This window comes from Taurulus bubalis, assembly GCF_910589615.1.
Source record: "Taurulus bubalis genome assembly, chromosome: 12".
NCBI classification, from domain to species: Eukaryota; Metazoa; Chordata; class Actinopteri; order Perciformes; family Cottidae; genus Taurulus; species Taurulus bubalis.
The window spans coordinates 3,588,606-3,613,123 of NC_136600.1; the positions used below are offsets into that span (position 1 = coordinate 3,588,606).

The window sequence follows — 24,518 nt, forward strand, 5'->3', positions numbered from 1 at the left end:
CTCCTTCTTTAATCATGTCTCTCCACGTCTGTCTTGTCCTGCTCCTCTCTTTAGCTGCTGGCTGTCTCTGGAAGGAGGTCTTCTCTATGCATTTGTTGGACCCGCTGCAGCTGTTGTCTTGGTATTTCTTCCTTTCTGTTCAGTCTGTCTTTTAAAACCTCTCCACTAACTCCAAGTTTAGACCAATATATACGACCAATATGCAACACGTAACAGCTTTAAGCCACTTTAAACAACAATAAAACCATATTTACCCACAGGGATGTAACACAGCAATAATGTTAACAAAAACACAATATTAAAATGGGAGAAATAAATACATTAAAGAAAGTCTTACTTAAACTACCTCATCCTTTCCTTTTTAAAACCCTATTTCCTTCCTGCCTGCTCCTTTCCTCATGTACTACCTCCTTTCCTCCCCTTTTCTTTAACTATAATTATTTATGATTCATTATTAAGTATTTCTAGTGTGTTAGGTTGCATTTTGGGGCATTTACTATAATAATAATAATAATGTAATAGTGGTTTTGGTAAATGTTCACTTCATTTCATAATAATTCAATAATGAATTAATAATGAAACCAATATAGAAGATCATGGAGAATATAGCAGCTACATGATTGAATACCAGCATAGTTAGGGATCCACTTTCTCCTTTCTTGCAGCTGCTGTTTAAATTAGAACAAGGGCAGTGCTACATTAACCATGAAAATCATACAGAGACACATTTAGATATAGACCATCATCTCAGCCCTCCTGGTGTTCCAGCAACACACTCACACACTGTAGCAGCACTGTCCTTGTTTCACTAATCAAATGAATTAGCTTCAGTTTTCTTGATTCACTTCCCAGAGCCTCTCCCCCACCTACACGTGCACGGCGTATTCGGGGTGTTCTTTTAACACAAGCTGCTTCTCCAATAAAGAGCTCCCGCTCAATTGGCACCATACTGGAGGCCCCGCCCACTCTGAGCGCCTTCACAGTGGCTCGTACGAGAGATTATACACTGAATCCTCAAAGCAGTAGCATCAGTCACTGCAGTCCAATACATTCCCTCCCCCAACCTTTGATTTCACGCACAGCTTATATTTAATGTATGAAACTGTCTACATTGAGTAATATGTTAATATGTTAGCAATCCATCCTTCCACCATGTTTTAAATCTCATGCTTCATTGGGTGGCTGATAGTTTTTGTCATTACCATTTAAGATGATACAGTCTAGTATTTACTTTGCAGAGCCTACAGTAAGTACAGATAATGTGTGTGTGTGTGTGTGTGTTTGAAATGATATGTACGTGTATGCTCATCATCATCATCCTCATCATCATCAGGTTAGATCTGCATGTTCTGAAGTGATGAAAGTGTCTTTGCTCTGCTTTAATCATGTGCCTCTTCTCTTCGACAGGTTAACATGGTTATTGGGATTCTCGTTTTTAACAAACTGGTGTCCAAAGACGGCATTACAGATATGAAACTAAAGGAGAGGGCGGGGTATGCCTTATACCACACATCCATTTTACACAGTGACCTATAACCAGCCGGGTAGCTCAGCTAGGGGGCGGGACTAGCGCAGTTATTGACTCTTTGCCTGAAACTATCCTCTGCCGCCATTTCAGAATTTTGATTGAAGATGGCGCTTCATTTTTAACACCAGGGGGACGAGGAGTACAAAGGAAAAAGATATTGATAAATGTGACTAATCAAAAATAAGATCAGAGGCCAAAAGAAAATGAGTTTACTCATACGTCTAAGACTGTGATCAATGTTTCTGGAGGATAGAATCCTGTTAGAAAGCAGATAGGAGATGTGGGGAAGGCTGTCTGGTTATTGGTCCTGCACAGACTCAGCAAGATGTTGACTCATCTCATTGCTTTCTTTTAAGTTTCAAATGTGTCACGTTTTCCTCCAGCTGCTCTTTGTTTGCAGGTGTTGCTATTGATGTAAAGTTCTGTAGATCCATCCGTGTCTTTTTTCTCCTGTTTGGTTATTTCTAGTAGAGGGAAGCAGGGCTTTAAAACAGCAAGGTCACACTAAATGAGAAGCCAATAACACAGTTCATCACAACTTCAGTTTGATTTGCATAGCTTTGGCCATTGGTTTTGTCGGTTGGGATAACATTGTGCTCATTGTAACTGCAACAAAGTGACTGCTGAGCTTTTCCCCTCTGAACCAAAAGTCTGCATCAAGCTAAGATTCTGACAAGAGAACTCAGCTCTTACTTTGGGAAATACAATCTTACTATCACCAGTGGCATTACCAACAGAGCCAATGGACAGAGTAACAGAAATACAACTTAATTGCTATCAAGCCACTGTTTTGTAGGTCCCTGTCATCCCATTTACCGTTGAGATGAGTTAACTTGACAAACCACTATGCTGCTTGAAGGTGTGGGGCTATTATTAGCCTTTTGCAAAAAGAACACTCCAACATTTGGGAACACTACATTGCTTATGGTGTGTTCACACCAAACACAAAGCAAACTTTTCATGCGCAACGATTACATTCAACGTCGATGCAAAGATGTAAATATTTATATCTAGACATTAATTCTAAAATGGAGGAAAGAAATGATGTAGCCACCCAGAGCTCCACAGTAGTATCTCATATTAGTAAAAAAAAACTGGACAAAACTATAAACCAAAGACTGCCTATGATACACACAATAATGTCCGGACCATATTTATGCCTAGATGACGTTATTTTAAGTGTCGATGAAGCAGCTACAATGTTAGCATAGGCTAGCACTATCCATCCAACCTCCATTCTGAAACCAAGAATCTTGGCTTTTCGTTTTGCAGACAGACAAAGCTGACGTCAGACACTCTACAAATCGGCATCATTATGTAGTTATTTCGGGATCCTTCTGATTGCAAATAAATCACAGCTAAATCTGTTTATTTGGGGTCCATGCCGCTGTAGTAAACCAGATTAATTCACTCAATGTGGGATTTGCTAGATAGCGTAAGTAACATTGTGAGTGCGTGTCTGGATGATGGTATGAACCCAGACAGCTCGGTGTCTTATTTTGTGACGTATGAGCAATAGGTAATCTCTTAGTTAATGAACATTGCGTCTCCATGAAGGTACGCACTCCCTCCTTCCCAGCGCATCTGACTCCGGCTTTGGTAGCAAACAAGCAAGTTTTCCAAAATGTTGGAGTGCTCCTTTAAATGTCAGATGAAATAAATCTTGCAACAAAACACTTCTTTGCACATTGTTAAAGTAGTTTTTGTAGACACAAATAGGTAAAGAACACATTCATTTTTTAGCATGAACACTGTCACCAATTGGCAACTTGAGTATGAAAAGGCCAGGTTGGTCAAACCACAGAGCACATGGCCATGCTCCCCTTTACCCGCAGGCTGTTCTGTCTCCATTGGCATTGTTGGTGCATTCAAATGTTTTATTTTCTCTCTCTCTCTGAAAATGTTTGCTTTCTTCAATGATCTCTCTGTTCAACTGTACTTGTTTTTGCTGTCTGATATGTCATGTTTGAGTTTGCACAGAATCCCCTCTCTCTCACTCAGGGCTCTCCAATCAGGAACACATCAGTCTCAGAAGCCCCCTTCCATGTCATCAGTGATTGGGTAAAAAATACCTGCCCACCCCCCCACCCCACCCCTCTCTCAAAAGTATGGCTACCAGCCCTGCCCATCACCAAATCCGCTGAATCTTCTAGCAAGCACCTCTGATTGGCTTACTATTACTTCCTGCCTATTTACCTCCCTATTCCACTATTGACCTTGCATTTGACGCTACCTCCTAGCTGGATAGAATATAACTCATCACTGCCTAAGGTTCTGAATGCTACTAGAGAAGCTGTGACTGTTTCAACAATAACACTTGCTAGTTTCAATGCAATAATATTAATATCTTCTACTGACTTAAATGGCGTGGGCATGTGTGTGTGCAAGGTTAGTATGGCCATGACGTGATTGCATTACTCGAGTGTGTGCTCTGCGTCCGATGGAGTCGTAGACTTGTAGAAAAGTAGATCTGACAATGTCTGACAATAAGGATCGGTCAGGTTGCTGTTTAAATGAGTCTTTCTTCGGCCTCAATGCCTCAGACTGCGTCTCGCGATACAAGACAATGAGTAGATCTCCGCCTACCGATCATTTGGGGATTTCTAAATGCGAGTTGTTGCGAGAACGGTCGCTCGCAATAGTACTCCTGACTTTGCAAAAACATATTCTGCAATATAATGCCATGTGAGAAAATATATGAATTTCCCCCCTACATTTTGAACATTTTTAAGTTAAATGCATGTGGAATTAGGAAGTGGACCTGTGGGGGGATATGATTAGTGCTGGTGGCTTGGCTCGCTCCAATCCTGTCCAGTTAGCTAGAAATAGCATGCGGACACCTCCATGTGGGTTTTTCCCACGCGGTCAAAACAAAGGGGTCGGCTTCCATTGCATTGCCTTGAGGTAAGATACCAGTATACATGTAAAAAGAGCAAGGTAGGCGTTTAATTCCTATAACGACATATTCAAAAAGAAGTTAACAGAACAAATGCAGCAGAACCATAGATATTGTCTTTTTCACTCCACCCGTTCTGCTTCCTTGTCAAAACCAGGCGAGAGATTGGGGTGTGTTTGGCTAGTCGTGGCTAAGGTAGCTCCGCCCCCAGATTTCTTTAATTTTCAAACTTGTAATCTGGAGCCCGAGGCAGTGCGTCAGACTTTACACAGCTCCTTCTAGAGACACTTAGGGCATCGTACAACTTATTTCCCAAATGCAGTAGTTCCCCAGTCCAATGTGTTCTCACTTCTTTTGGGTAGAAGCTGGGGCAGCCCTTTGCGGAGTATCTTGTTGCTGATGGTTCGGGCTTGGTTAACGTTGACGGTCGACTCAGTTGGTAAGCACAGTTGTGATAGTTAATATTTTTGACATCCTCTATCCGTATTCATTTCCATCCTTGCGTAACTGCAACAACCTTCTAGGGTTTGATAAAGGCTTATCTGATCTCTTACATAAAGTCCATCTTTATTAAATAGTGGCTACTTTGATCAAATGACATCTCAAAACAAATAACATAACAAAGTAAACAATTATTTTGTACTTTCGTCCACTTCCGCCTTGCATCTTATCTTTTCCTGCACATTATTCATGGTAAGCAGTTACGGTCTTTTGCGCCATGGTCAGATTTGAGAATGCAAATGAAAATTGCGGATGCGATACGTTCAGGCAACTCAGGCGTGTTGGTTATTGGTTAAGCCTTCTGAATGAAATCAGACTGGTTTGAAATGACGCTGTATGTTTTTGTGCTAACCATCTGGTGATTAGCCTGTTTGTAGTTATTTTTTAAAACAAAAGAAGGAAATGAAGAGGCTCAAATGCTTCTTTTTTCCCACCTTTGGCAACCTCACACCACCTTTCACTCACTGGCCTCTCCTGCGGGTCTCGAGGTTCAAATGCAAAACATGTTTTAAGAAGCTAATTAATTGGTGCGGCATCCAATTAAGTGCGTAGCAGCCTCTGCAGCAGGCAGGTCTGCTCACACCTCAGAGACCACCCTCACTGCTGAGTCTCGTTTCCCCCGAAAATTAGAAGCTAATTGTCAGAGAAAATTAAAGCAGACAACGGAGGCCTAATTCCAACCGGCGCTGGAGTTTGTTTTGTCCTTAACGAATGCTTAAATAGTTTTAATCATCAAGCCTGTGTATTTACAGGTTGTAATAGAGCATTAAGCTTCCAGATGAAAACGTGTTGTTGTACTTCCAATCCCTAGTGTTCCTGTGAATGCAAAGCTTTGCAGCGTCCTGGTTAGCGAACCGAAGAAGGTTTACGTTTGACTCAAGGACTCCAGCGCTGCAGATCCATGTTGTGTTTTTCTGTATAGGATATTTATTTATTTGTCTCAATGCATCTCGACCCACCTTACCAACCAGCCAACTTTTGCCTCTCAATCCGTAAATCCTGGGAAATGGTGTTGTATTTCAAAAAGTCTTGATTGCCTTTTAATATCACTGCCTGCGGCGTACATTTAGCGGCCGTATTGCCCTTTTACTTGAAATTGAATTTCTTCCATTATGTGATTTCTAATCCAGGCGTCCAGGGGCGACAAAAATCGATTCCCTCGGCTCTTCAGCTTTAATTGTTGTTTAGCAGGAGGCCATATGGTAACAGATTAGTTTGTTATTACTTGTCAATATCTCCAGCGTTGTAGTCCGTCTTTTCGAGAAACTACACAGAAGATACACAGAGTTATAAATGGAATTCTGGTGGTTTCAGGAGCTTTTTTAGCTTTGGGCGTTGGAGGGGAAATTAAGTCATGTTCTCTGTGATCATACCTGGAAGTGATCTGTTCCTCTGTTTTGGTTGTATACTGTTGGAAATAGGTATATAAAGTTAATATCACATTCTTCAGTGAACTCCTTTAAAGCAAAATGTAACCAAACAACAGCTTCCTGTGATCATCATTTGATCAGTGATATGATTCAATCTGGAGAGATCTGTTGAATCACAATTGCTTCTGAACTGCCTCCGCAGTCTAGAAATCCGATAGTGAACATTAAGTTCTAGCGTCGATGTCTTCAGAGTGACATCCAGGGGACGTACAGAAGACATGACAAAGGTCTGGTAGCTTTATTTCTGTCCAAGAGCGTCTGGCACTTATGCCAAAGAGAAAATGCTCATCGGAGTCGGAAAAAAAGGAAAGATACTTTGTCGTCGCAATTGGAAAGAAAAACTTTTTAACATAGTTTCCCAATTCAAAATGTACCCGAAAGCCAAAGGACTATTATAATTATATTAGGATGAGGTTTCTATGAAGTGTAATCTTTTCCTCCGTGTTAGCAGCACTTGCAGTGATACGATTTAGTCTCTTGGAGTTTTATTTCCGTTGCTCTGGCCGTTGGTTCTTTCTTTTAGCATTGCACTCAGATAAGTGTTGGCGACGTTGATGAGAAGAGGTCAGATGGGACCAGCAACAGGAGCGTTCAGACAATCAGGATGTCGACAGCAACGATAGGTACTAATAAAGAAGATCGGTGAACTTCAATCCTGTTGCTTGATCTGTTTTCAGCGGTGTTTTCAGATCTCAACAATTAGTTTCATGAGTAGAATGTTACAATGACAAAGAGAATCAATTTTCAGGACTTCAAAGTAAGACACATGTTGATGCAAACAATGTTAATATCATGAACAAAAACTATGATGAAAGATGTTAGTCACTTACCTTTTCTGTTTTTCCATGATTTAGACGAGACGGCGGTGACGTCATCAAACACGAATGGTGACGATATCAACGGGCCATTTCATGAATGAAAAAGGAAGAGAATATAATGTAGTTTAGAAAATAGAAGTTTAGAAAATCTTGTCACCTTCTACCTTCTCCCCTCTCTGCCTGTTTCACTCTCTCTGTCAAAAAACACACATTTGTGATTTTACATCTCACGTGCCACCACCACGTAATGCACTGTTACGCCGCGTTCACACCGGACGCGGCGCGAATTTGCGAATTGGCGATTTATTCGCGGGGCGGCGAGATAGACGCGTTTGAGGCGGCGCGAACAGAACGTTTGACCTGGGGCGAACAAAGCGAAAGACGCGCCGCGAATTCGCGTGTGTTGAATTCTCCCAACTCCGGCGGAGAAATCGCGTGACGCAAAGTTGCGGCTGCCAATCAGCGTTGAGAATCAGCGTTGAGAAGCTCCGCCCGTCACCACCGGCGTCTCCCCGTTGCTGAATGAAACTGCTGCTGCTCCGCCTGAACCAGCGCTGACAGCGGCTTCATTGAGACGCTGTTGTGGGACTACGGATAATATTATGAACCCAGACACCATGGAGTTTGATGTTCCGACATATGTGGAATTTACACAAAAAGTATAAAGCAGAACTGGTGGTTATTTCCATGGTGGATGGCATAATCGGTATCGTTTTACGGAGATATGCGAGACGCAGTTGCTGGAGGAGTCGGTGAAATTCACCGATCTGTGTGCGGCTACGGATGACGGATGATGATTGGTTTTGAACCCAAATACGAGGGCGTTTCATGTTCCGACATGTTTGGGACTTCCACAACAAATATAAAGCAGAACTAGTGGTTGTTTATTCCATGGTCGATAGCGGAAATGAAAGCTTCGTCGCTTGTCTCTCACAGAAACAAGTGTGTCTGTGTGCGTAACGCCTTTAGCTTTAGCTCTTGGCTTTGCCCGTAAAAAACGCGGTTCGCACAAATTGAGATGAGCGGGGGCGAGGCACATCCGGCACATCTTCATAAGCAGAGCAGCAGAGGTGGAATGCTCCAAATCAGGCGTCGAGATGAAGCCTTTCAGCAGATAAATGTCAATCAAAGCAGTCACCAGAGCAGCAGCATCATGTGACCCACCTCCCCTGTCCCCAGAGTCACACACAGGTAACCCCCCCCCATCCTAAAACAGGCACACACATCACCGGTTGGACTGTAGCCCTGAGAGAGAGATTGTGCGAGGAAGCACTGTGACTCACTGTGTGCGTGCCCGACGTGTGAGTCTGTGTGTGTAGGGTGCATTTGTATCTGTTTGTGTTATGTTACAGCGTGTTAATTTGACTTTGCAGTCAGATGACAGTGCCACTGTACAATATGACGCTCAAATGTGCCAAGTGCGGAGTTATCTCTTCGGCTGACGTTTCCACCACAGCTACCAGTAACGCCATGTTAGTCCCGCTAATTATTTTTCCTTAACTCTCTCCTTGCCTCTGTTCTCTCCCTTCTTCTTCCTCTTCTTCCTCTTCTTCCTCTCTCTCCCTCTGTCATTTTTTCTTCTCACCGGCAGGCAGGGTCTCACTCAGTATGAAAGGCTGCTGAAGCTTTTGTGCCCGTGTGTTTACTGTATATATGTATTTAATAATTATGTGATGGACGATTGAATGAGACTGTGTGTGTTTGTGTTTGATCATCAAAGTCACAAAGCTGATTGGAGCACGTGTTGCGGAGGCCATGGTCGTGTTTGCATAGAGGGACAGCCAGACACTCTATATGTCAGTGTGTGTGTGTGTGTGTGTGTGTGTGTGTGTGTGTGTGTGTGTTATTTTTATTAAAGTGATCTATGAGTAGATGGATCACTTCCATTACGATCAACCAAGGCCTTTTGGTTTGTTACAGGTAGTGCTGCTCTCTACTACAATCCACAAAACAGCCTCTAAATAGCTCATCTCTGTTTTAAATAGCTGTGACTGAACAAGTAATACACATCATTTCACTTCATAGTCTGTAATCTGACATTGCTGACACACGTCACACGCATATTGCTTTTCTGGCTAGTGGCTGTGACGACTGCAAAATAAGAAAGAGTGAAACGTGTTAACAATGCAGCAGATATTTCACTCTAGAGTTGGTTATATATATTTATTTATTTTCACTTTTACTCAAAATCAATGAATAGTAGCTTTTAGCCCTTCAAATTATATTGTTTTTCTATTTCCCTATTGTGGTTTGTTATTGCCAGCTCATACTTTTCCCTTGATCCATGTATTATATGTTTTGGATCAAAGTATGATATGGAACAGTATCATCATTTTGAATATTCTCATCATTCTCCCAGTCCCATTATGGACTTTTGTTCAGATCAGATTTATTATCTATGTCCGATGATGACTACAGAGTCTTTTAAGGAAAGCTAATAATTTTCCATGGAAATCAACCCGGTACAAACCCTTAAATCACCCTTGTTTAGATCATTAGGTCCTAAAAGTTGTTAAATGCACCAAAAGTCACATGCACTCATGTGAATGAGCCTCAGACCGACCGGCTGGGAGGTTTGGTGAAAGGAAGTGTGCGCTTGCTCAATGGCCCCATGGATGAAGGTAGTTGGAATCATGTTCTCGGCGTTTGTTGCATATCCACTGAGCAACTTTCACTGAATGGATGTGGCTCTGCCTCCAACACTGGACCAGTTCTCTTCCTCCACACATGGGGGAACAGATCTGGTCTCGTCTCTCCAAAAGACACGTGAACCTTCGAGCAAACATACATGATATTATCAGTCACGTTGCCATATTGCTTATTACTCATGCAAAAAGCTGTATTTGTCGTTGGCACAGGTTGCTGATGTTTGCTAGACCACCTCCGATCTAAACAGGCAACATTTTGAAATGTTCCTTCTGGTCCCATCGTGACTTTTACAACCACACGAAAGCCTCTAATTACCCAGATTGACTTAGTAGAGTATTGACTCTATCTGGCATGGCCTCCAGTCAATCTTGTTTCATACATGTGTTGACATGTTGCACTAGTTTGTGACGCAGCTAAAGATATTACTGCTAAGATGCTTATGGTTTGTAATTACTGAAAGTACCACAAGCGTGTCTAAAACCATGTGGGCATAACTGGGTGAAGGAGTGTTGTCGTCACGTTTTTTGGTTGAACTTAATGTTTCCTGTCTGGTGGATTGTATCGGAGAACAGCGCTCCCTGCAAATGGAAATGTTGGAAAGGCTACAGTTAAATTGTTTTAGCTTATGAACGATGAATATGGAAACCAAAAACAACGTGGATTTCACTTTAGGGAGGATTCAGCCATTTGCTCCTTTTTACGGTAGTACTATTACGTTGTTCTTCTTTTCAGCTTTTTTTTAGCCAGAACTATAGCTGAGTATGTCCTCCAGAGTATTACTGAGAGCCGGGAGGAAAGCTTCTGAAACAGGTCTGACATGATGAGACTCATCAAATGAAGGAAAAAATGGCCAACATCAGCACTGGTCTAGCCTATCTAATAGCAGAGGTGGAGAGAATGTCAAGAATGGATAGTATGTTAACATAGTACGTTCATTAAGCTTTATACTTATGGTGTTACATTTGTCCTTTTTTTTTACTATTTGGATGGACATATGAGTTTTTACAATATAACATTTGTCCAAATCACATTTTACTTCTACTTGTTAATCACAAACTAGGAAGATTTATAGGAAATGTGATGATTCTTTTGCATTTGAACGAGACAATCAGAAAAATAGACAACGGCCCTGTCCAATGCTCACTGAACAGGGAGTTCTATGTAGATATACGTAGCGAGCTCATCTACAAGGTGAAAGATCACTGCCGGCACTATTCGGCTTGTTTTCACTGCGTATGTCATTGATGTTGAGTTATCAACGTCGACTGGTGGACCATCCATAATAAATCCAGACATCAATGTTTATGATGAATACATAATGAGCTATTTTGTTTAAGTGGTTATTGAAATACTCTGAATGAATTGAAGTTCCCCTGATGAACAGTGATGCAGCGTATATATATATATATATATATATATATATATATATATATATATATATATATATATATATATATATATATATATTTCGAGGGCTTTTATTGTGAAAGGAAATAAGCATATTCATATTTATGAATCTAGCTTTGTGGCTGTTTGTGTTGTGCTGACTCACATTAAATATATTATTTCTGCGCTACAACTCATGATGTGTCTCAGTCGCGTTGCTCGCTCCTGTCTCATCCGTCTGCCTTTGTTTTGCATTGTGGGATACTTAATAGGATATCATAATGCTCACTATACTGGACAGCACTAACATATTGGGAATGTACTCTATAGTCCACCCTGTAGTTGCTGAGCATTGAGTGATGTTGGACATGTTGTATTTCATTTAATGGCCTTTTATTACCATGTATTTTGATAAAATGCATTTTTATCAGCAGCATTATTTTGATGGACAGTAGATAATGAACATTGTTATTTTGCACTATTAAATCTCCATTAGTGCCTGCTTTGTAGTGATAGTATCATCATGGCTTGATTAGGAACACGTGCTCACCGGCCTCATATTAGTCATAGTCAGTATTTGCTGTAACAGCTTATGTCAGAATGGTGTTTTCGGACATTTTAATGTGACATGAATGTATCGGTGTGTCCTTTCAGTTTATGTATTCCTTTTAAAGAGTAATTGTGCTGTGAGACCAGCTACAACAATTACATTATTTTCTTAGATATCCATTGATTACTTTGAGTTTTGTTGTCGGTGAAGCGCAACCGCGTCCCTCATACATAAACTGTAGAAAGCGTTCTAGGAGCTGAAGGGCCAAACCCGCTCTTCTCCTGGCTTTTATTGTGAAGCTGCTGCATGAGGTGTAATTGACAGCAGCTAAACACTAATCGATGTAGAAGTAATTGGAAAACGTGATTGAGAAGAGTATCTGTGTTCCAAAGAGCAAGTCAGAGCAGCAGATTGTTTGGACGATGTGGCCGTGTAATAAATGCTGTGGAAAGGTTTAATATGCTAACGTTAAAGCAAACTTGTGAATGCGTCCCTTTTGCTTATGATAATAGTGTTATTCCATTGTTGCATGCACCGGAGATTTATTTTCCACGACTGGAATATTATCCAACTTAAAGTAGATGTGAGCACCCATGACGAGGTCAGGTGGTCTGAGTGAGTGGTTATTGTTGGTGTCCATTCCCGACGTGCACATTAGAACACAGAATGACTCAGAGAAAGAAAAAACAAGAACAGCAAAGTGGGAGCAAAGCTACGGCCTCTTCCTCTTGCTCCGTCTCTCTGTCCTCTGCTCTGCCTCTGTTTGTCTCTGCATTCTGTTTCAGCCTCATCACACTCGTTTTCCCCACTGCTCACATCCCTCCTCCTTCTCTCTCCTGTGGCACTAGTTCCTCTATGGTTTGACTTAACCATCCTAAACATACATGCATGTAATATATGTGAACTATGAACATATATCTGCAGATATTGGATGTATGTTTTTGTTTGTGATAGTCGCACAATTATTTGTTGTGACATTATGCATTTATGCATGTTAGAGCTGAAGGCTGCTACCAACGTGGGCAGTGACCAGGTTGTTAAGCAGATTGGTTTATTAAGATTATTAAGGATTACAGTCCCTTCTGTGCTATTTTTTGATTTTACAAAGGAACATACATCCAGTGTATCTCTTGAAATTGTTTAATATCGAAAACCTGCCTTAGATGTTACAAAATATAATTGTCTTAGCTAATGACAAATATGAAATATCTGTTAGAAACTGCGTAGGCTTCTGTGTCATGTTGAGCCAGTACTCGTGCTGCCCTTGACTGTAGTTCCCCTCCCGTCCTGCAGGGCGTCGCTGTGGAGCTCCTGTGTGGTTTTGCCCCTGCTGGCTCTCACCTGGATGTCGGCCGTCCTCGCTATCACAGACCGGCGCTCGGCGCTCTTCCAGATCCTGTTTGCCGTCTTTGATTCTCTGGAAGGCTTCGTCATCGTCATGGTGCACTGCATCCTGCGCAGAGAGGTACCTCACACCACCACCTTACAGATGGCGGCTACTGCTTCTCAATCAGTTTGGAGCTCTAAAGCGCCCACCTCCCACGGAGAGCCTCTGTGTACTGATGTAGAACCAAGCATATGAATGGATATGTTGCCATGCAAAGTGGTTTGGCCATTCAATCAATCAACATTTTGGTTGAAGGAGTTTGGTGACCCTCAGACTTTTCTTCTAGAACCACCAACAACCCAAATGAGCCTTTGATCAATGTGGTCATGAGGGTCCATGGGCCGTGCTGAGCACTGTGATCCCTAAATGGGATGCCCTTAGAGAGTGCATGTGTTTTGTTTTGTTTGTAAACTCCTTCCTACAGCCAACCCATTCTGTCAATAGTCTGTCTATCATCTACAAATGGTCGGAGAATTATTTCCCGCACCCTGTTGGAGTTTAACCATCTTCTAGCACAGATATGTACTGAAGAATGCAGAAATACTACATTTCTAGCCCATTTCTACAGCTCTTATTACAGAATCATGTCATCCTCACCATTCAGCTGCACAGTGACACGTGGACCAGGAACATTTATGAAATGATTTTAGTTGTAATTTATAATTTATGCATTTGAAAAGGGACAATGTACATCATCAATGTTCAAACAAATGTAAATGCAAACAATTAGCTGAAGGGGGGTAGTTTTCATCGTATGTCTCTTTCCCTTTTGTCAGGACATACATCTACTTTGCTGTTCTTTTGATCAGTGTGAAAATTCAGGAACTCAACACTTCCTGCTGCTGGTTCTCATTAAAACCCTAGGGAAGAGGTAGAGTGCGCTCCTGAGCCGCTAGAAGGCTTTTAATGTGAAACACTGTTTCATTTAGTTTTATTTAAACTATAGTACGGAGTAATTCTAAATGACAGAACCACAAAGTAGAACGGAGGGAACTTAGAGGGTGATTAATGGGTCGGGTGAGCCCTAGACTCCATCAGCTCCCATTTCCCCTTGAGCAACATGATCATGATGGTCCATGACCCTCCAATGGGGTGAGCCATTTTGATTTGTGTGACCCCATGAACTTCAGCTTGTCCTGCCACCATTAGGACAAAACCCAGACGCTTGATTTAATACGTCTGTTTTCGTTATATAATGAACATTGCCGCCTTTTGGAGCTTCAAGAGCTGTCGACTCGCCCACAGCAGTAGACGTTGTGCACTGATGCATCACAGCAGCACCAACATCGTGACCTGCTCTCTCGTGATCTGCTACAGGTTCAGGAGGCGGTGAAGTGCCGCGTGGTGGACCGCCAGGAGGACGCCAATGGAGATTCAGGAGGCTCGTTCCAGAATGGCCACGCCCAGCTCATGGTGTGAATATGCATATGCTATTTTAACCTCTTTTATTATTCAATACATAAAGGGTGTGTACACTGACTGCCATATGTATTGTGTTCTGTCCTCAGACTGACTTTGAGAAAGACGTGGATATGGCCTGCAGATCAGGTGAGCTCCAGGTGGAACGCGTGTGATGTGAGTGTGCATCTGACTAGACTTTGGGGACCGCTGCTTGAAAGCTACAGATGTCTCCCCGTGCCTCCGCTTTGTTTTCTGACTGCTTGTAATTCCTCCACGTTATCGGAACAGATGCGAGGCGTGTTCCCCCTCCGTTCTGCATTTGTGTCTTACGATCAACATCACAGCAGCCTCCCTTTCGCCAAGGAGCGGATTTGACAAGAAATACAGCACATTACAGTTATAAGGCAGTTCAGACCGTGGTGATGGGAGTGGGGTGAGCGGTGCTGAGCAGTTATATGCAGATAAATAGGGCTGTCGGAGTCTCTCCTACACTGCCGCTGTATAATTAAGTCCCCTCCCGACAGTGCCGCATCAGATACCGGCTCTGCTCTGATATCCGCTGGGAGTGGAAATCTGATTATCTCTCGAGACAGGATATCAAGAAAAGCATCTGGAGCAGAAAAGCTATTGAGACGCAGGCACGCCTGATCGAGAAAAGACAGAAGAGAACAGAGAGCGATGATTGATTGTTGTTCCTTTTATACAGTATGTAAAGTAAGAATGGGGGAGCAGAGGTTGTGAGACGTGTAGTGTTGCGGATGGAGCGCCCGACAGACACGGGATGCACACGCTGCCATCAGCCAGCAGTTGTTAGAGGGAAGTGAGGTTGGGGGTCACAGGGTCAAGACGAGCCAGATGCAGCCATGTTCTCCCTGTGGAGAGGATTTCACAAAGATAAACCTTGGAGAATGTTTTTTCTCTCTCTGTTGTCTCATTTGTCCGAGCACTCGGTTGTGACTGAGATGAGTTTGAACACTTTGACTTGTGAGTGATCTCTGACCAAGTGACAGCAATGGTGTCACATCTGAACTGCAATGCCTTCTGAATCATCAGGTGATATAAAAGCACAATCCAGTCCGTCTTTTCCTGATAAGACGTCTAACAGCTTCACCAGCGCTCACTAGGGAAAGTGTTGGAGTTATTGACAAAGGAAAGCTGGGGCCAAAAAAAGCCCCATTAAGACTGTGTCCCCTAATTAGGGGACCCATTTATATCAGGTGAGAAGGTACAAATCAAGAAAAAAACATGGTATGAATCCAAAAAACGGTAGGTATCAAATTAAACATAAAAATCAGGGCTACAATCCTATATAATCCCCATGTACAACCTCTAAACACAACTCAAACAATAAATAGGGTTAGGTTGAGGGCTTAATGGGCCACAGACGCCACACGGCATGTGATATGAGCGGGTTAATCCGGCCATGGTCCAACTGTGTCTTTCTTTTGTCTGCAGGCACGAAGCGCTCCTCTCTCCAGGGGGAGGATAAGGCCTCCTCCGGGACCCTCACCCTTCAGAAGGGTTCGAACTTTAACACCATGCCGGCCAGCATGGCAAAGGTTCACCTCCAGAACGTGGCCGACTACACCAGCCACACTCTGACTCTGCGCAGGGATAAGGGCCCCGTCAAGGGAATCAGCACGGAGCTGCCAGGTGCCAAATCCATCTACATCTGCGACGGCGAGCTCTTCAAGCAGCTGGACGGAGAGATGCCTCGAGGAAACGGCGAGGGCAGCAGCTCCGAGGGCAAAGGCCCGGGCTACGTCATCCTGCCAACCAACAACACGGGCACCCTGAAGGCGGCCAAGGGCAAAGAGGAGCAGAAGTACAACATCGGCATCGAGCAGCTGCCTCAGACCAGGCTCATTCACCTGGCTAACCCCGTCAACGGAGAGCCGATGCCTGGCTTCGGGCTGAAGAGCCTGCCCGCCGACCAGATCAGCGTGTCGTGCTCGGACAGAGACTCACCTGCACACAATCTGCAGAGCATGCCCAGAGACTCTCAGGTAGTCAACAGCATGTGTGACGGGGGAGAGTCCGGAAACTCCGGAGTGATGTCCAAGAGTGAGACCGTCTCCACGCTGTCCATGAGCTCGCTGGAGGTAAGACCGCCGAACTGATCAGCATACTCTTTTTTTATCAGCCTCACACTCCATACTTAAAAAAAAGACATGCATGTCAACGTTGTGATATTACTGCTCACCATACATTCTCAACTAACAGGCCTTTATTTTGAAACTTGTTTATATCAGAGATATTAATTTGTCATTTCCCCTGTTTTATACGTGTATTTTTCTCATGGTCATTGTTCTGTGATCTGCTTGTTTTAATGAGCTTTTTGCTTCTCATGTAAACTCAACTGTCGTTTCCTTGTTGTCTTGATCCTGAAACAGCACCTTCCTATCAGAACAGCATCACATCCTGCTGTTGCTCCCGCAGATCTCACTTTCTCTTTTTCTAGCACTTCGAAACTTCTGTCAATCAAACGTAGCACTTTCTGCACAGATGTTTTGCTGGTTTCAGATGACACGATATCAGCCTTATAAGAGCTCAGTCTGACAGACACAGGGGGACGGGAGCAAAGATATGACGTTGCATCAACTTGCGGTGGTCAGAACCCCTGAGCTTCAAACTATGACACTGCAGGTGCCGTCCTAGTGTCACTAGAAGGGTTAACGCTCCCTACATGCATCGTGTCTTTTCCAAATAAACGTCTGTTCTACCATTACTTACACAGCAAAACTACTTGGTTAGGTTAAGAAAAAGATTGCCGTTTTGGTTCAAATAAGTACTTCTGTTCAGTAAGTGAGGGACAAAAGGTATGTGACCAAACTAAGGTCAAATACGTCAACTTTGACACAATCACACGGGACACAACCACTGGTCTCCTTAGTGAGAGTCCTGTGTTTGTTTGACTCCCATCCTCCAGACCTCCTTTAACTCTCACTCTTTATACTCGGTCAGTTTTTCTGAGCGTGGAACAATGATGCGGACACATACAGACTTTATTGTGAAACATCAACAGGAAGTGGTGCGTTTCATTGACAGAATCAAAAAATCGTCAAAATAAAGGTGATTGGAATAAATGAACGAATATGAACTTTATTTTGAAGGGTAGCTATACTGATTGAATTAGTGATGTGGACACACTTGTAAATGAATACGAGAGCCACTGTAGTTACTACTTCCACCGCCCTCAAAGTGTACAACTTTAATTCCACTACAACATTTGAATACCAGCCTTTGTTTGAGAGATTATGGCAGTATGAATGAATGAATATATACTTTATTAATCCCCAAGGGGAAATTTTGTTTCGAGTAGCAGCCATTTACACAGAAAATAAGATACGATATAAAAACAACAGGGATGAAAGATATATAAGATATATACAATAATAATACTAATAAAAATAAAGCTGGATGAAAGAAAGAAGAACAGAGCATTAATTTAGGATTTAAATTAACTTAAACAGTAGAAGTGCAAGAGTGCAAGTATGTATGTGCATATTAAGTGTGTGAGGTGTAAATAAAAATAACAACAACAGCAACAAACAATAGGAGAGTGCAAAAATGCAAATAATGTATGTAAAATAATATGTTGAGTGTGAAGTGTAGATAACCATAAACATGTACAGTGGTTAATCCACAGAGGATCTGGCTAGCGGTGACTTGTTGTAAAGTCGTATTGCCGTAGGCAGGAATGTTCTCCTGTAGCGGTCCTTGTTGCATTATGGTAAATATATGTAAATATGCCTTTCTTCTCATCTCGTGTCCTCTTCATGATCTCTCTCTCTCAACATAGGGACATTTCAAATGCTGTGCTTCTTTTCCTATCCATACATCAACGTGAATGAGGCCATATATCATGTCAGCTTATTCTTTGGTTCGCCATCCATTATTTTGCATGTGCTGCAACCATTCTTATCAGTGATATTGTATTTGTTTCCCCTAAAATCTCCTATTGGCCATGTAATGTGCCGCAGGCTGTGTTTGACCAACACAACTTTAGCTCTGTGTTGGGGGAAGTGATTAACACAGATGATCGGCTAGGGAGCCACATGTTAACAAACTGGATATTAAATCCCGAAAAAATAAATAAAAGGGGCATTAAATTAATTAGGTGTCCACAGGGCAGCACTGTGCTACATGTCTTGCATGCTTAGGTCATTCCCTCTCTGTAATGAACCAAACAAGAGGGCTCGTCGTATTATTTTTAGCATCAAACCCTGCATCACAATAAATACCCCAGATTTTTTTCCTATCTCCCAAGTGCGCACAGCATCTTTAAAAAGGTTAGTCTTCACTCGGCTCCTAGTGCAGCGCGAGGCGACACAGTGACATCTGCCTGCTGGTGTCTGTTTCACTTCGGGGCCAAAACACACTTCCATGATGCCGTGTGAGGCGGCAGCTGCCACGGCAACCAAGCAGCCCGAAGGTCATCTTTTCCTTCACCCAATCCGTGATGGAGGACTTAAAGGTCATTCGGTCACAATCTGTTAACTGCAAACTTGTGCCAACAGGGTCAGAATGACCAGCAGCAAAACCCTGTTTCCTCCCTCGTGACTCACCGCTCTCCTCCGCGTCCCAGAAACACCCCTTGTTGACAGGCGGCACGGAGACACAATGAAAGCGTTCAGAAACACTTGAGCGATCGCGTGCTCACAAGGCACACGATATCCAGACACATCTTTAATCTCTCTGTCTCATCTCCCCCCCAGAGACGAAAATCACGCTATGCAGAGCTTGACTTTGAGGTAATTTTAGTCTCTTTGATTCCTACAGAGCTTTTTTTAGATTTAGACCAAAACGCTGATGTCTCTTAGCTATTCAGACCTCTAGATGCTAGCATACATTCATCAGATTTATTCAAAGCTTGGGTGTGACTGTAGTGTTGGGATTGGAGACATCACATGTGAAAGGGGGTGCAGTAGGATTGATGGTAGCCTGTGCTGTTTGCCTCGTACGTTAACGTGCAATGTCCCTGTGCAGAAGATTATGCACACCCGGAAACGCCACCAGGACATGTTTCAGGACCTGAACAGGAAGATTCACAGTGCAGACAAGGATAGAGAATCTCCACCTGTTGACGCCAAAGCTGCCAAAAGATGGAGCGTGTCCTCTGCCAGCAGCGACAAGACCAACATGAGTGTAAAGAGTTTAACTTTATTCTGTTCTGCCCCCACCCCCTCTCCTATATCTAATGCTGTTTTCCTTCCATCGCTAGTCATTAGCACAAACCTCCACACTCGAGTGGAGTTTCCTGTTTAATTAATAGTGCAGCAATTTTACAGATTGCATTATTCATCTGCTTACGATGTTATTGCCAGGATAACTTAGCTGTGGGGACATCAAGGGGCATAGATGTCACTCCAAATGACATAAACAGATATCTGTGTAATGAAAGCAGATTCTTCAGGCAACAGGATTTTGGTATCGGAAGTGTTTGGTTGCCGTCAGTTTTTAGTCCAACTAGAACGGACCAATAGCGTTTGAGCGAGCAGATCAACGGTCCGTGTTGAGAGCAGAAGAGGCGGAACACTTTGGCCGATACCATCCTGGGAACACCGGCTATCGTCTGACAAAGATTTTAGCGTCCTCCTTCACAGATCAACAGTGCAGCTATTTGACACCGATAGTGTCGGGACCCAATCAGGCGTTTGTTATAGCTTTGCAGAATCACACAAAGTTAGCTTCCTCCCAGAGACAAAACAGCCTAAACATTTGAATGTGTCATCAAATTGATACAAGTGGAAGAGGCAGAGAGATCAACTTCTCCAAGATGTGATTTGAGGATGTGTCTAACCCAACCTTAATTGCATTCCAGTCCTTATAGTAGCCCATATATAGCTAGCTTTTTACGCATATACCCACAAAGAAGGGTTGGAAATTGCGGTGGCAGACAGACTAAAATTCAGCGCGAGGTAAAGTTGGTCCACCAAAATAACTCACGATATAACTCTGAAATACATCACATATTGTATCATCCATGAGAAAACAAGCCTTTCTCTCTCTGCCCTCTTCCCAGCAGGACAAGCAGCAGACCCCCAGTAAGCGGGCGTGGGAGGGCATCAGGAAGACCCACTCCCCTCCGTCCTGGATGAGGAAGGACCTGGAAACAGTGGCGGCGTCTCCTCTGGAGCTGCAGACGGTGGAGTGGGAGAAGACCAGCGCCACCATCCCTCTGGTGGGCCAGGAGATCATGGACCTTCAGACGGAGGTGTGACCAGATCCCTGCATCGCACCCACAACTTCCTTCTTTTTTCCAGTCCTCTCAGACGAACAAGCTGACACACAACACACACTGCCCTGCTCTGGATATCTACTCAAGCCCAACGTGAGGAGGGAGGGAGGGAAATTAATTCAACCAATTCAAGATAGAACGGGGAAATAGCGTGTCTTTCTAAGTTGTTTCATTTGATGGTGTTTCTGTCTGCTAAATACTGGTCATCTTCTTGTATATGATCTCCGACACCACAGTGGCTCACATGGCAGACAGATGGCCATGGTAGCAGATTCAGCTACTCTATGTGCGTCATATAGCCATGTAATAAGCCGCAAAGCATAGGTAATCATGCAATGTTTACCCCTGTATTAAATGAATACAATGTAATAATCATGATTATGTCTCTTTTTTGTTTCCACTGTCGAGAGTATCCTTGTGTCACTTTTCCGCTCTCTCTTTCTCATGATGGACGCTGTTGCTTACGGCCCGAGATGCCTCTGGACTTGTTTTGTTTCTCCAACATCAATCTCGAAAGAGAGAAGGAAGGCAGACCCCCATGTGGCCCTCAATGCAGTACAACTCACCCAATTCTTTTGGCTCCACCGCTTTATCCCCCGTGACCCCGACGGGGTGAGGTCGGCCCTGCAGTGATGAGCGAAGGGAGCGGAGGGGGAGCGAAAACACATCCAAGACTTTGCCCTGAGCCAAAATGGCCAAAATGGCGGGTTCTGCGCTCTAACCGACAGAGGGACAACACGGCGCCAGTGCGTTCAGAAGGAGGCCACGTTCAACAAACACATGCTGTTTGGGTCCATTTCTCCATGTACAAGTAGTCTTGGTACAGTAAATGCAAAGTATGATGGCGTTTCAAAGATGAGAGGGGAAAAAAAACGTGTGTGTGTGTGTGTGTGTGTGTGTGTGTGTGTGTGTGTGTGAGTACTGGAAGACGAGTAAATGAATAAAGATATATGGTTATGATGATTCGAGGTGATGGTAGAGACCAGGCAGAGCTCATCAGAGGGACGGTGGCTGCACACAGAGAAAGCACAAGGCTCATTTGGAGTCCTGATGTACAGCATTGTAATTATTTCAACAGAGTTCTACAGAATGGATTTTAGCCTATAAATATCTTTCTTACTGTGCTTGAGGATAGTTGTTATCATTATTATAACTATGAACATGATTATTCTGATACCGATCCTCCCATTTCCTCCTTGTCCTTTCAGGGTACTGGACTATACGAGTGTTCTGTATCGCAATGTAACAGTGTGTGTTTTGATATTACCGCCAGTCACTCCCTCAAATCTGTATTTGTTGAAACCCTGACCTCTGACCCACTGATCTGCGCCCCGCCCCGCCACACACAAACACACCCCTCCCTCCCACTTCCCCTCACTCCCCTTTTTAATTTACTGGGGTCGCCTCTTTGTTAATGTACAGTTTTCAGAGCACAAAATGAATGTGTCTTATTTCTAATAAAAGCATATCTATATAATAAAAGAACAGGAGTCGTCTTGTTTACTCAAACTCAATGACAGAGAACATGCGATTCATCCTGATACATGCGGCGTGATATAAACGCCTCAGTGAGAAACTACTCATTCTCACTCCATAATGCTTCAAACATCGCATTGGTCCGTGCCCGTACGCTTCAAACTATGATGCACTGATCTTTTCAAGATAAACTCACATCTTCACAAGAAGTAAGTTTAGGCAATGAAGCCACTTTATTAGTACAGGAACAGAGCGTGGTCGACGTCAACTTGACAAACGACTCACATGTCAAAGAAGTGCCGAACAATTTACGTGACTAATGTGTGACAAACGCCTAACATGTCTAGTGACTTGTGATTCACGTGTTTAACGATGACTTGTGACTGATGCGCTAACATATGTAGCGTCCACTTCTAGCTGCACACGGGACTAGCACAGCGTGGACCAAAGTCCTTTGTTTGACCCGACTAAACTACGAGGCTGGCTTTGCAGTTCAGATTGCAGAGGAATGCAGTGTGACTGTAAGGAATATGTCAATGTTGAAAGTCAAGAAAACTGTCTTGCTAACAAATCTGAGGCTTCAAGGACTAAAAGATATTCAACATATCGACCCGGGAAACATGAATTAGAGAATGGACAGACTGCAGGTCTGCTTAGTGAGTCATATTAAGAGGATATGTAGGTGCCAAACATATAGTGCTCCCAAGAGCCAACAGCTGAAAACCTTATCTTGCCTTCGGAGTGGAGTGTTCCGTCCACACTTCCAAAGATACACCAACCAACACCTTAAGTAATTAACGCCTTCTGTCTTCTTTTATCAGTAAAGACATAAAAAGCTCTGGTTTTATGGAGAAAATTACGTGCTGGATCTATTTCAAAATATGTGAACTGGCCGGCCAGCGTTTCTGAGATTGGAGTGAGACACGGAGAAAAGCACGAATAGAAGATCTTTTGATGTGACACGTCGAGTCTTGGCCAATAAAGCGTTAAGATGTCTACAGCGGCCGTTTGTCAATATGCATTCTTCTCTGTACTTCTCTGTACTGTTTATATATATTTATATTCTCACTCTCAACTCGTCCAATATGGCGGCTTGGTCGGCGGCCCTTATAAGCTTCAAACTGTGATGCTCTCGGTTCGTCTCTAGCTTAAGTTCTGGACGTTTCATAAACACAGGGCCTTTTCAAATGAAAATGATGTGTTCACAGGAAATGAGTGGTTTCCCGTGTTTGTTCTCCTCTCTGCAGATGAAATCACTCTTTATATTACAGCAGGTGCTCTGGGCGTGAAGTAATGAAGAGGAGCTAGTTGAAAGCCGGTGCGTCTCTAACGGACGCTAAAGGGCGTCTCTGTGCGTCAGTATAAGACGCTGAGTGGCGCTGACCCAGCGTCAGAGAGAACGGGTTGCTTTCTGCCTGCTTCTCAGCGTTATTCTAAGCTAAGCTAATTGTCTCCTGGCTCCACCTCCAAAAGCTGGTCCAGTGAAAAGAAACAACTTGCAATGAGTCAAAAGCTGGTTGATAAATAACAAATTGTCACTTTACATCAGTAATTGTGTTACCTTCACAGTCATCAGTTGTACTAACAAATGACATTGGGTCTCTCTCTCTCTCTCTCAAATGATAATTGATTCAGACTGAAAAATATTTACTGTGGTAACCACAATGTTACAAGTTAAACTCCCTGATGAGTTAGTGGCAGTCTAACACTGAGTCATTTTCCAGATGTGGTGATGTTAGTGGTTACTTTAACACAACAATATAAATGTGGCTATATTAAAAGGTAAACTGTGGAGTTGTGTGTTTGCTAGTAGAGCACTCAATGCAGGCGGTGTCCCTGTGCCATACGTCCTACAACACTATTGCCAGACAAGGGGAGGTGACATTGGATGAACAAGCAAGAGTTTGTCAGATTTAAAAAATCCTAGCGTTGCCAACTCTTTTCCATGACCTTAATGTTTTCAGAACTGAGCCTTTAACTAGCATGTTTCCTCATAAAGAGTCCTCCAGTTCCAAAAAGATGTCTGCTTGAATAGAAGTCTATGAGCAGTCTCTTGATGTATTCCCTCAGTAAACATTGTAAACATAAGTGTATGTCTCAATCTCAGCATGATGTTCATTTAGTAAATGATGGTCATTTGCAGGGCTCTCAAGTGTCACGCATTGAGCGTGACTGTCACGCATTTCGGTCGGTCTTAAGTCCCGCCCTCCCGCCACACATCGTATTTCTCACGCTGAAAAAAAACTCTAGACTAT

At 43.1% G+C, this 24,518-nt stretch overlaps 1 protein-coding gene across 1 annotated transcript in view; it reads left to right on the top strand.

Annotated features, from left to right (window-relative positions):
* The window catches only part of adgrb1a (adhesion G protein-coupled receptor B1a), a gene marked incomplete at both ends in the record, with an annotated part of 98,775 nt that extends 78,006 nt beyond the window's left edge, over nt 1–20,769 (top strand). The window contains 10 exons of the mRNA XM_079226980.1: nt 55–121; nt 1,408–1,493; nt 8,547–8,645; nt 13,052–13,223; nt 14,463–14,558; nt 14,654–14,704; nt 16,010–16,648; nt 19,265–19,300; nt 19,536–19,694; nt 20,575–20,769. Of these exons, the coding sequence (XP_079083106.1) occupies nt 55–121; nt 1,408–1,493; nt 8,547–8,645; nt 13,052–13,223; nt 14,463–14,558; nt 14,654–14,704; nt 16,010–16,648; nt 19,265–19,300; nt 19,536–19,694; nt 20,575–20,769 (1,600 nt within the window). The remainder of the gene's footprint in view (nt 1–54; nt 122–1,407; nt 1,494–8,546; nt 8,646–13,051; nt 13,224–14,462; nt 14,559–14,653; nt 14,705–16,009; nt 16,649–19,264; nt 19,301–19,535; nt 19,695–20,574) is intronic.
* Nucleotides 20,770–24,518: the final 3,749 nt, after the last annotated feature.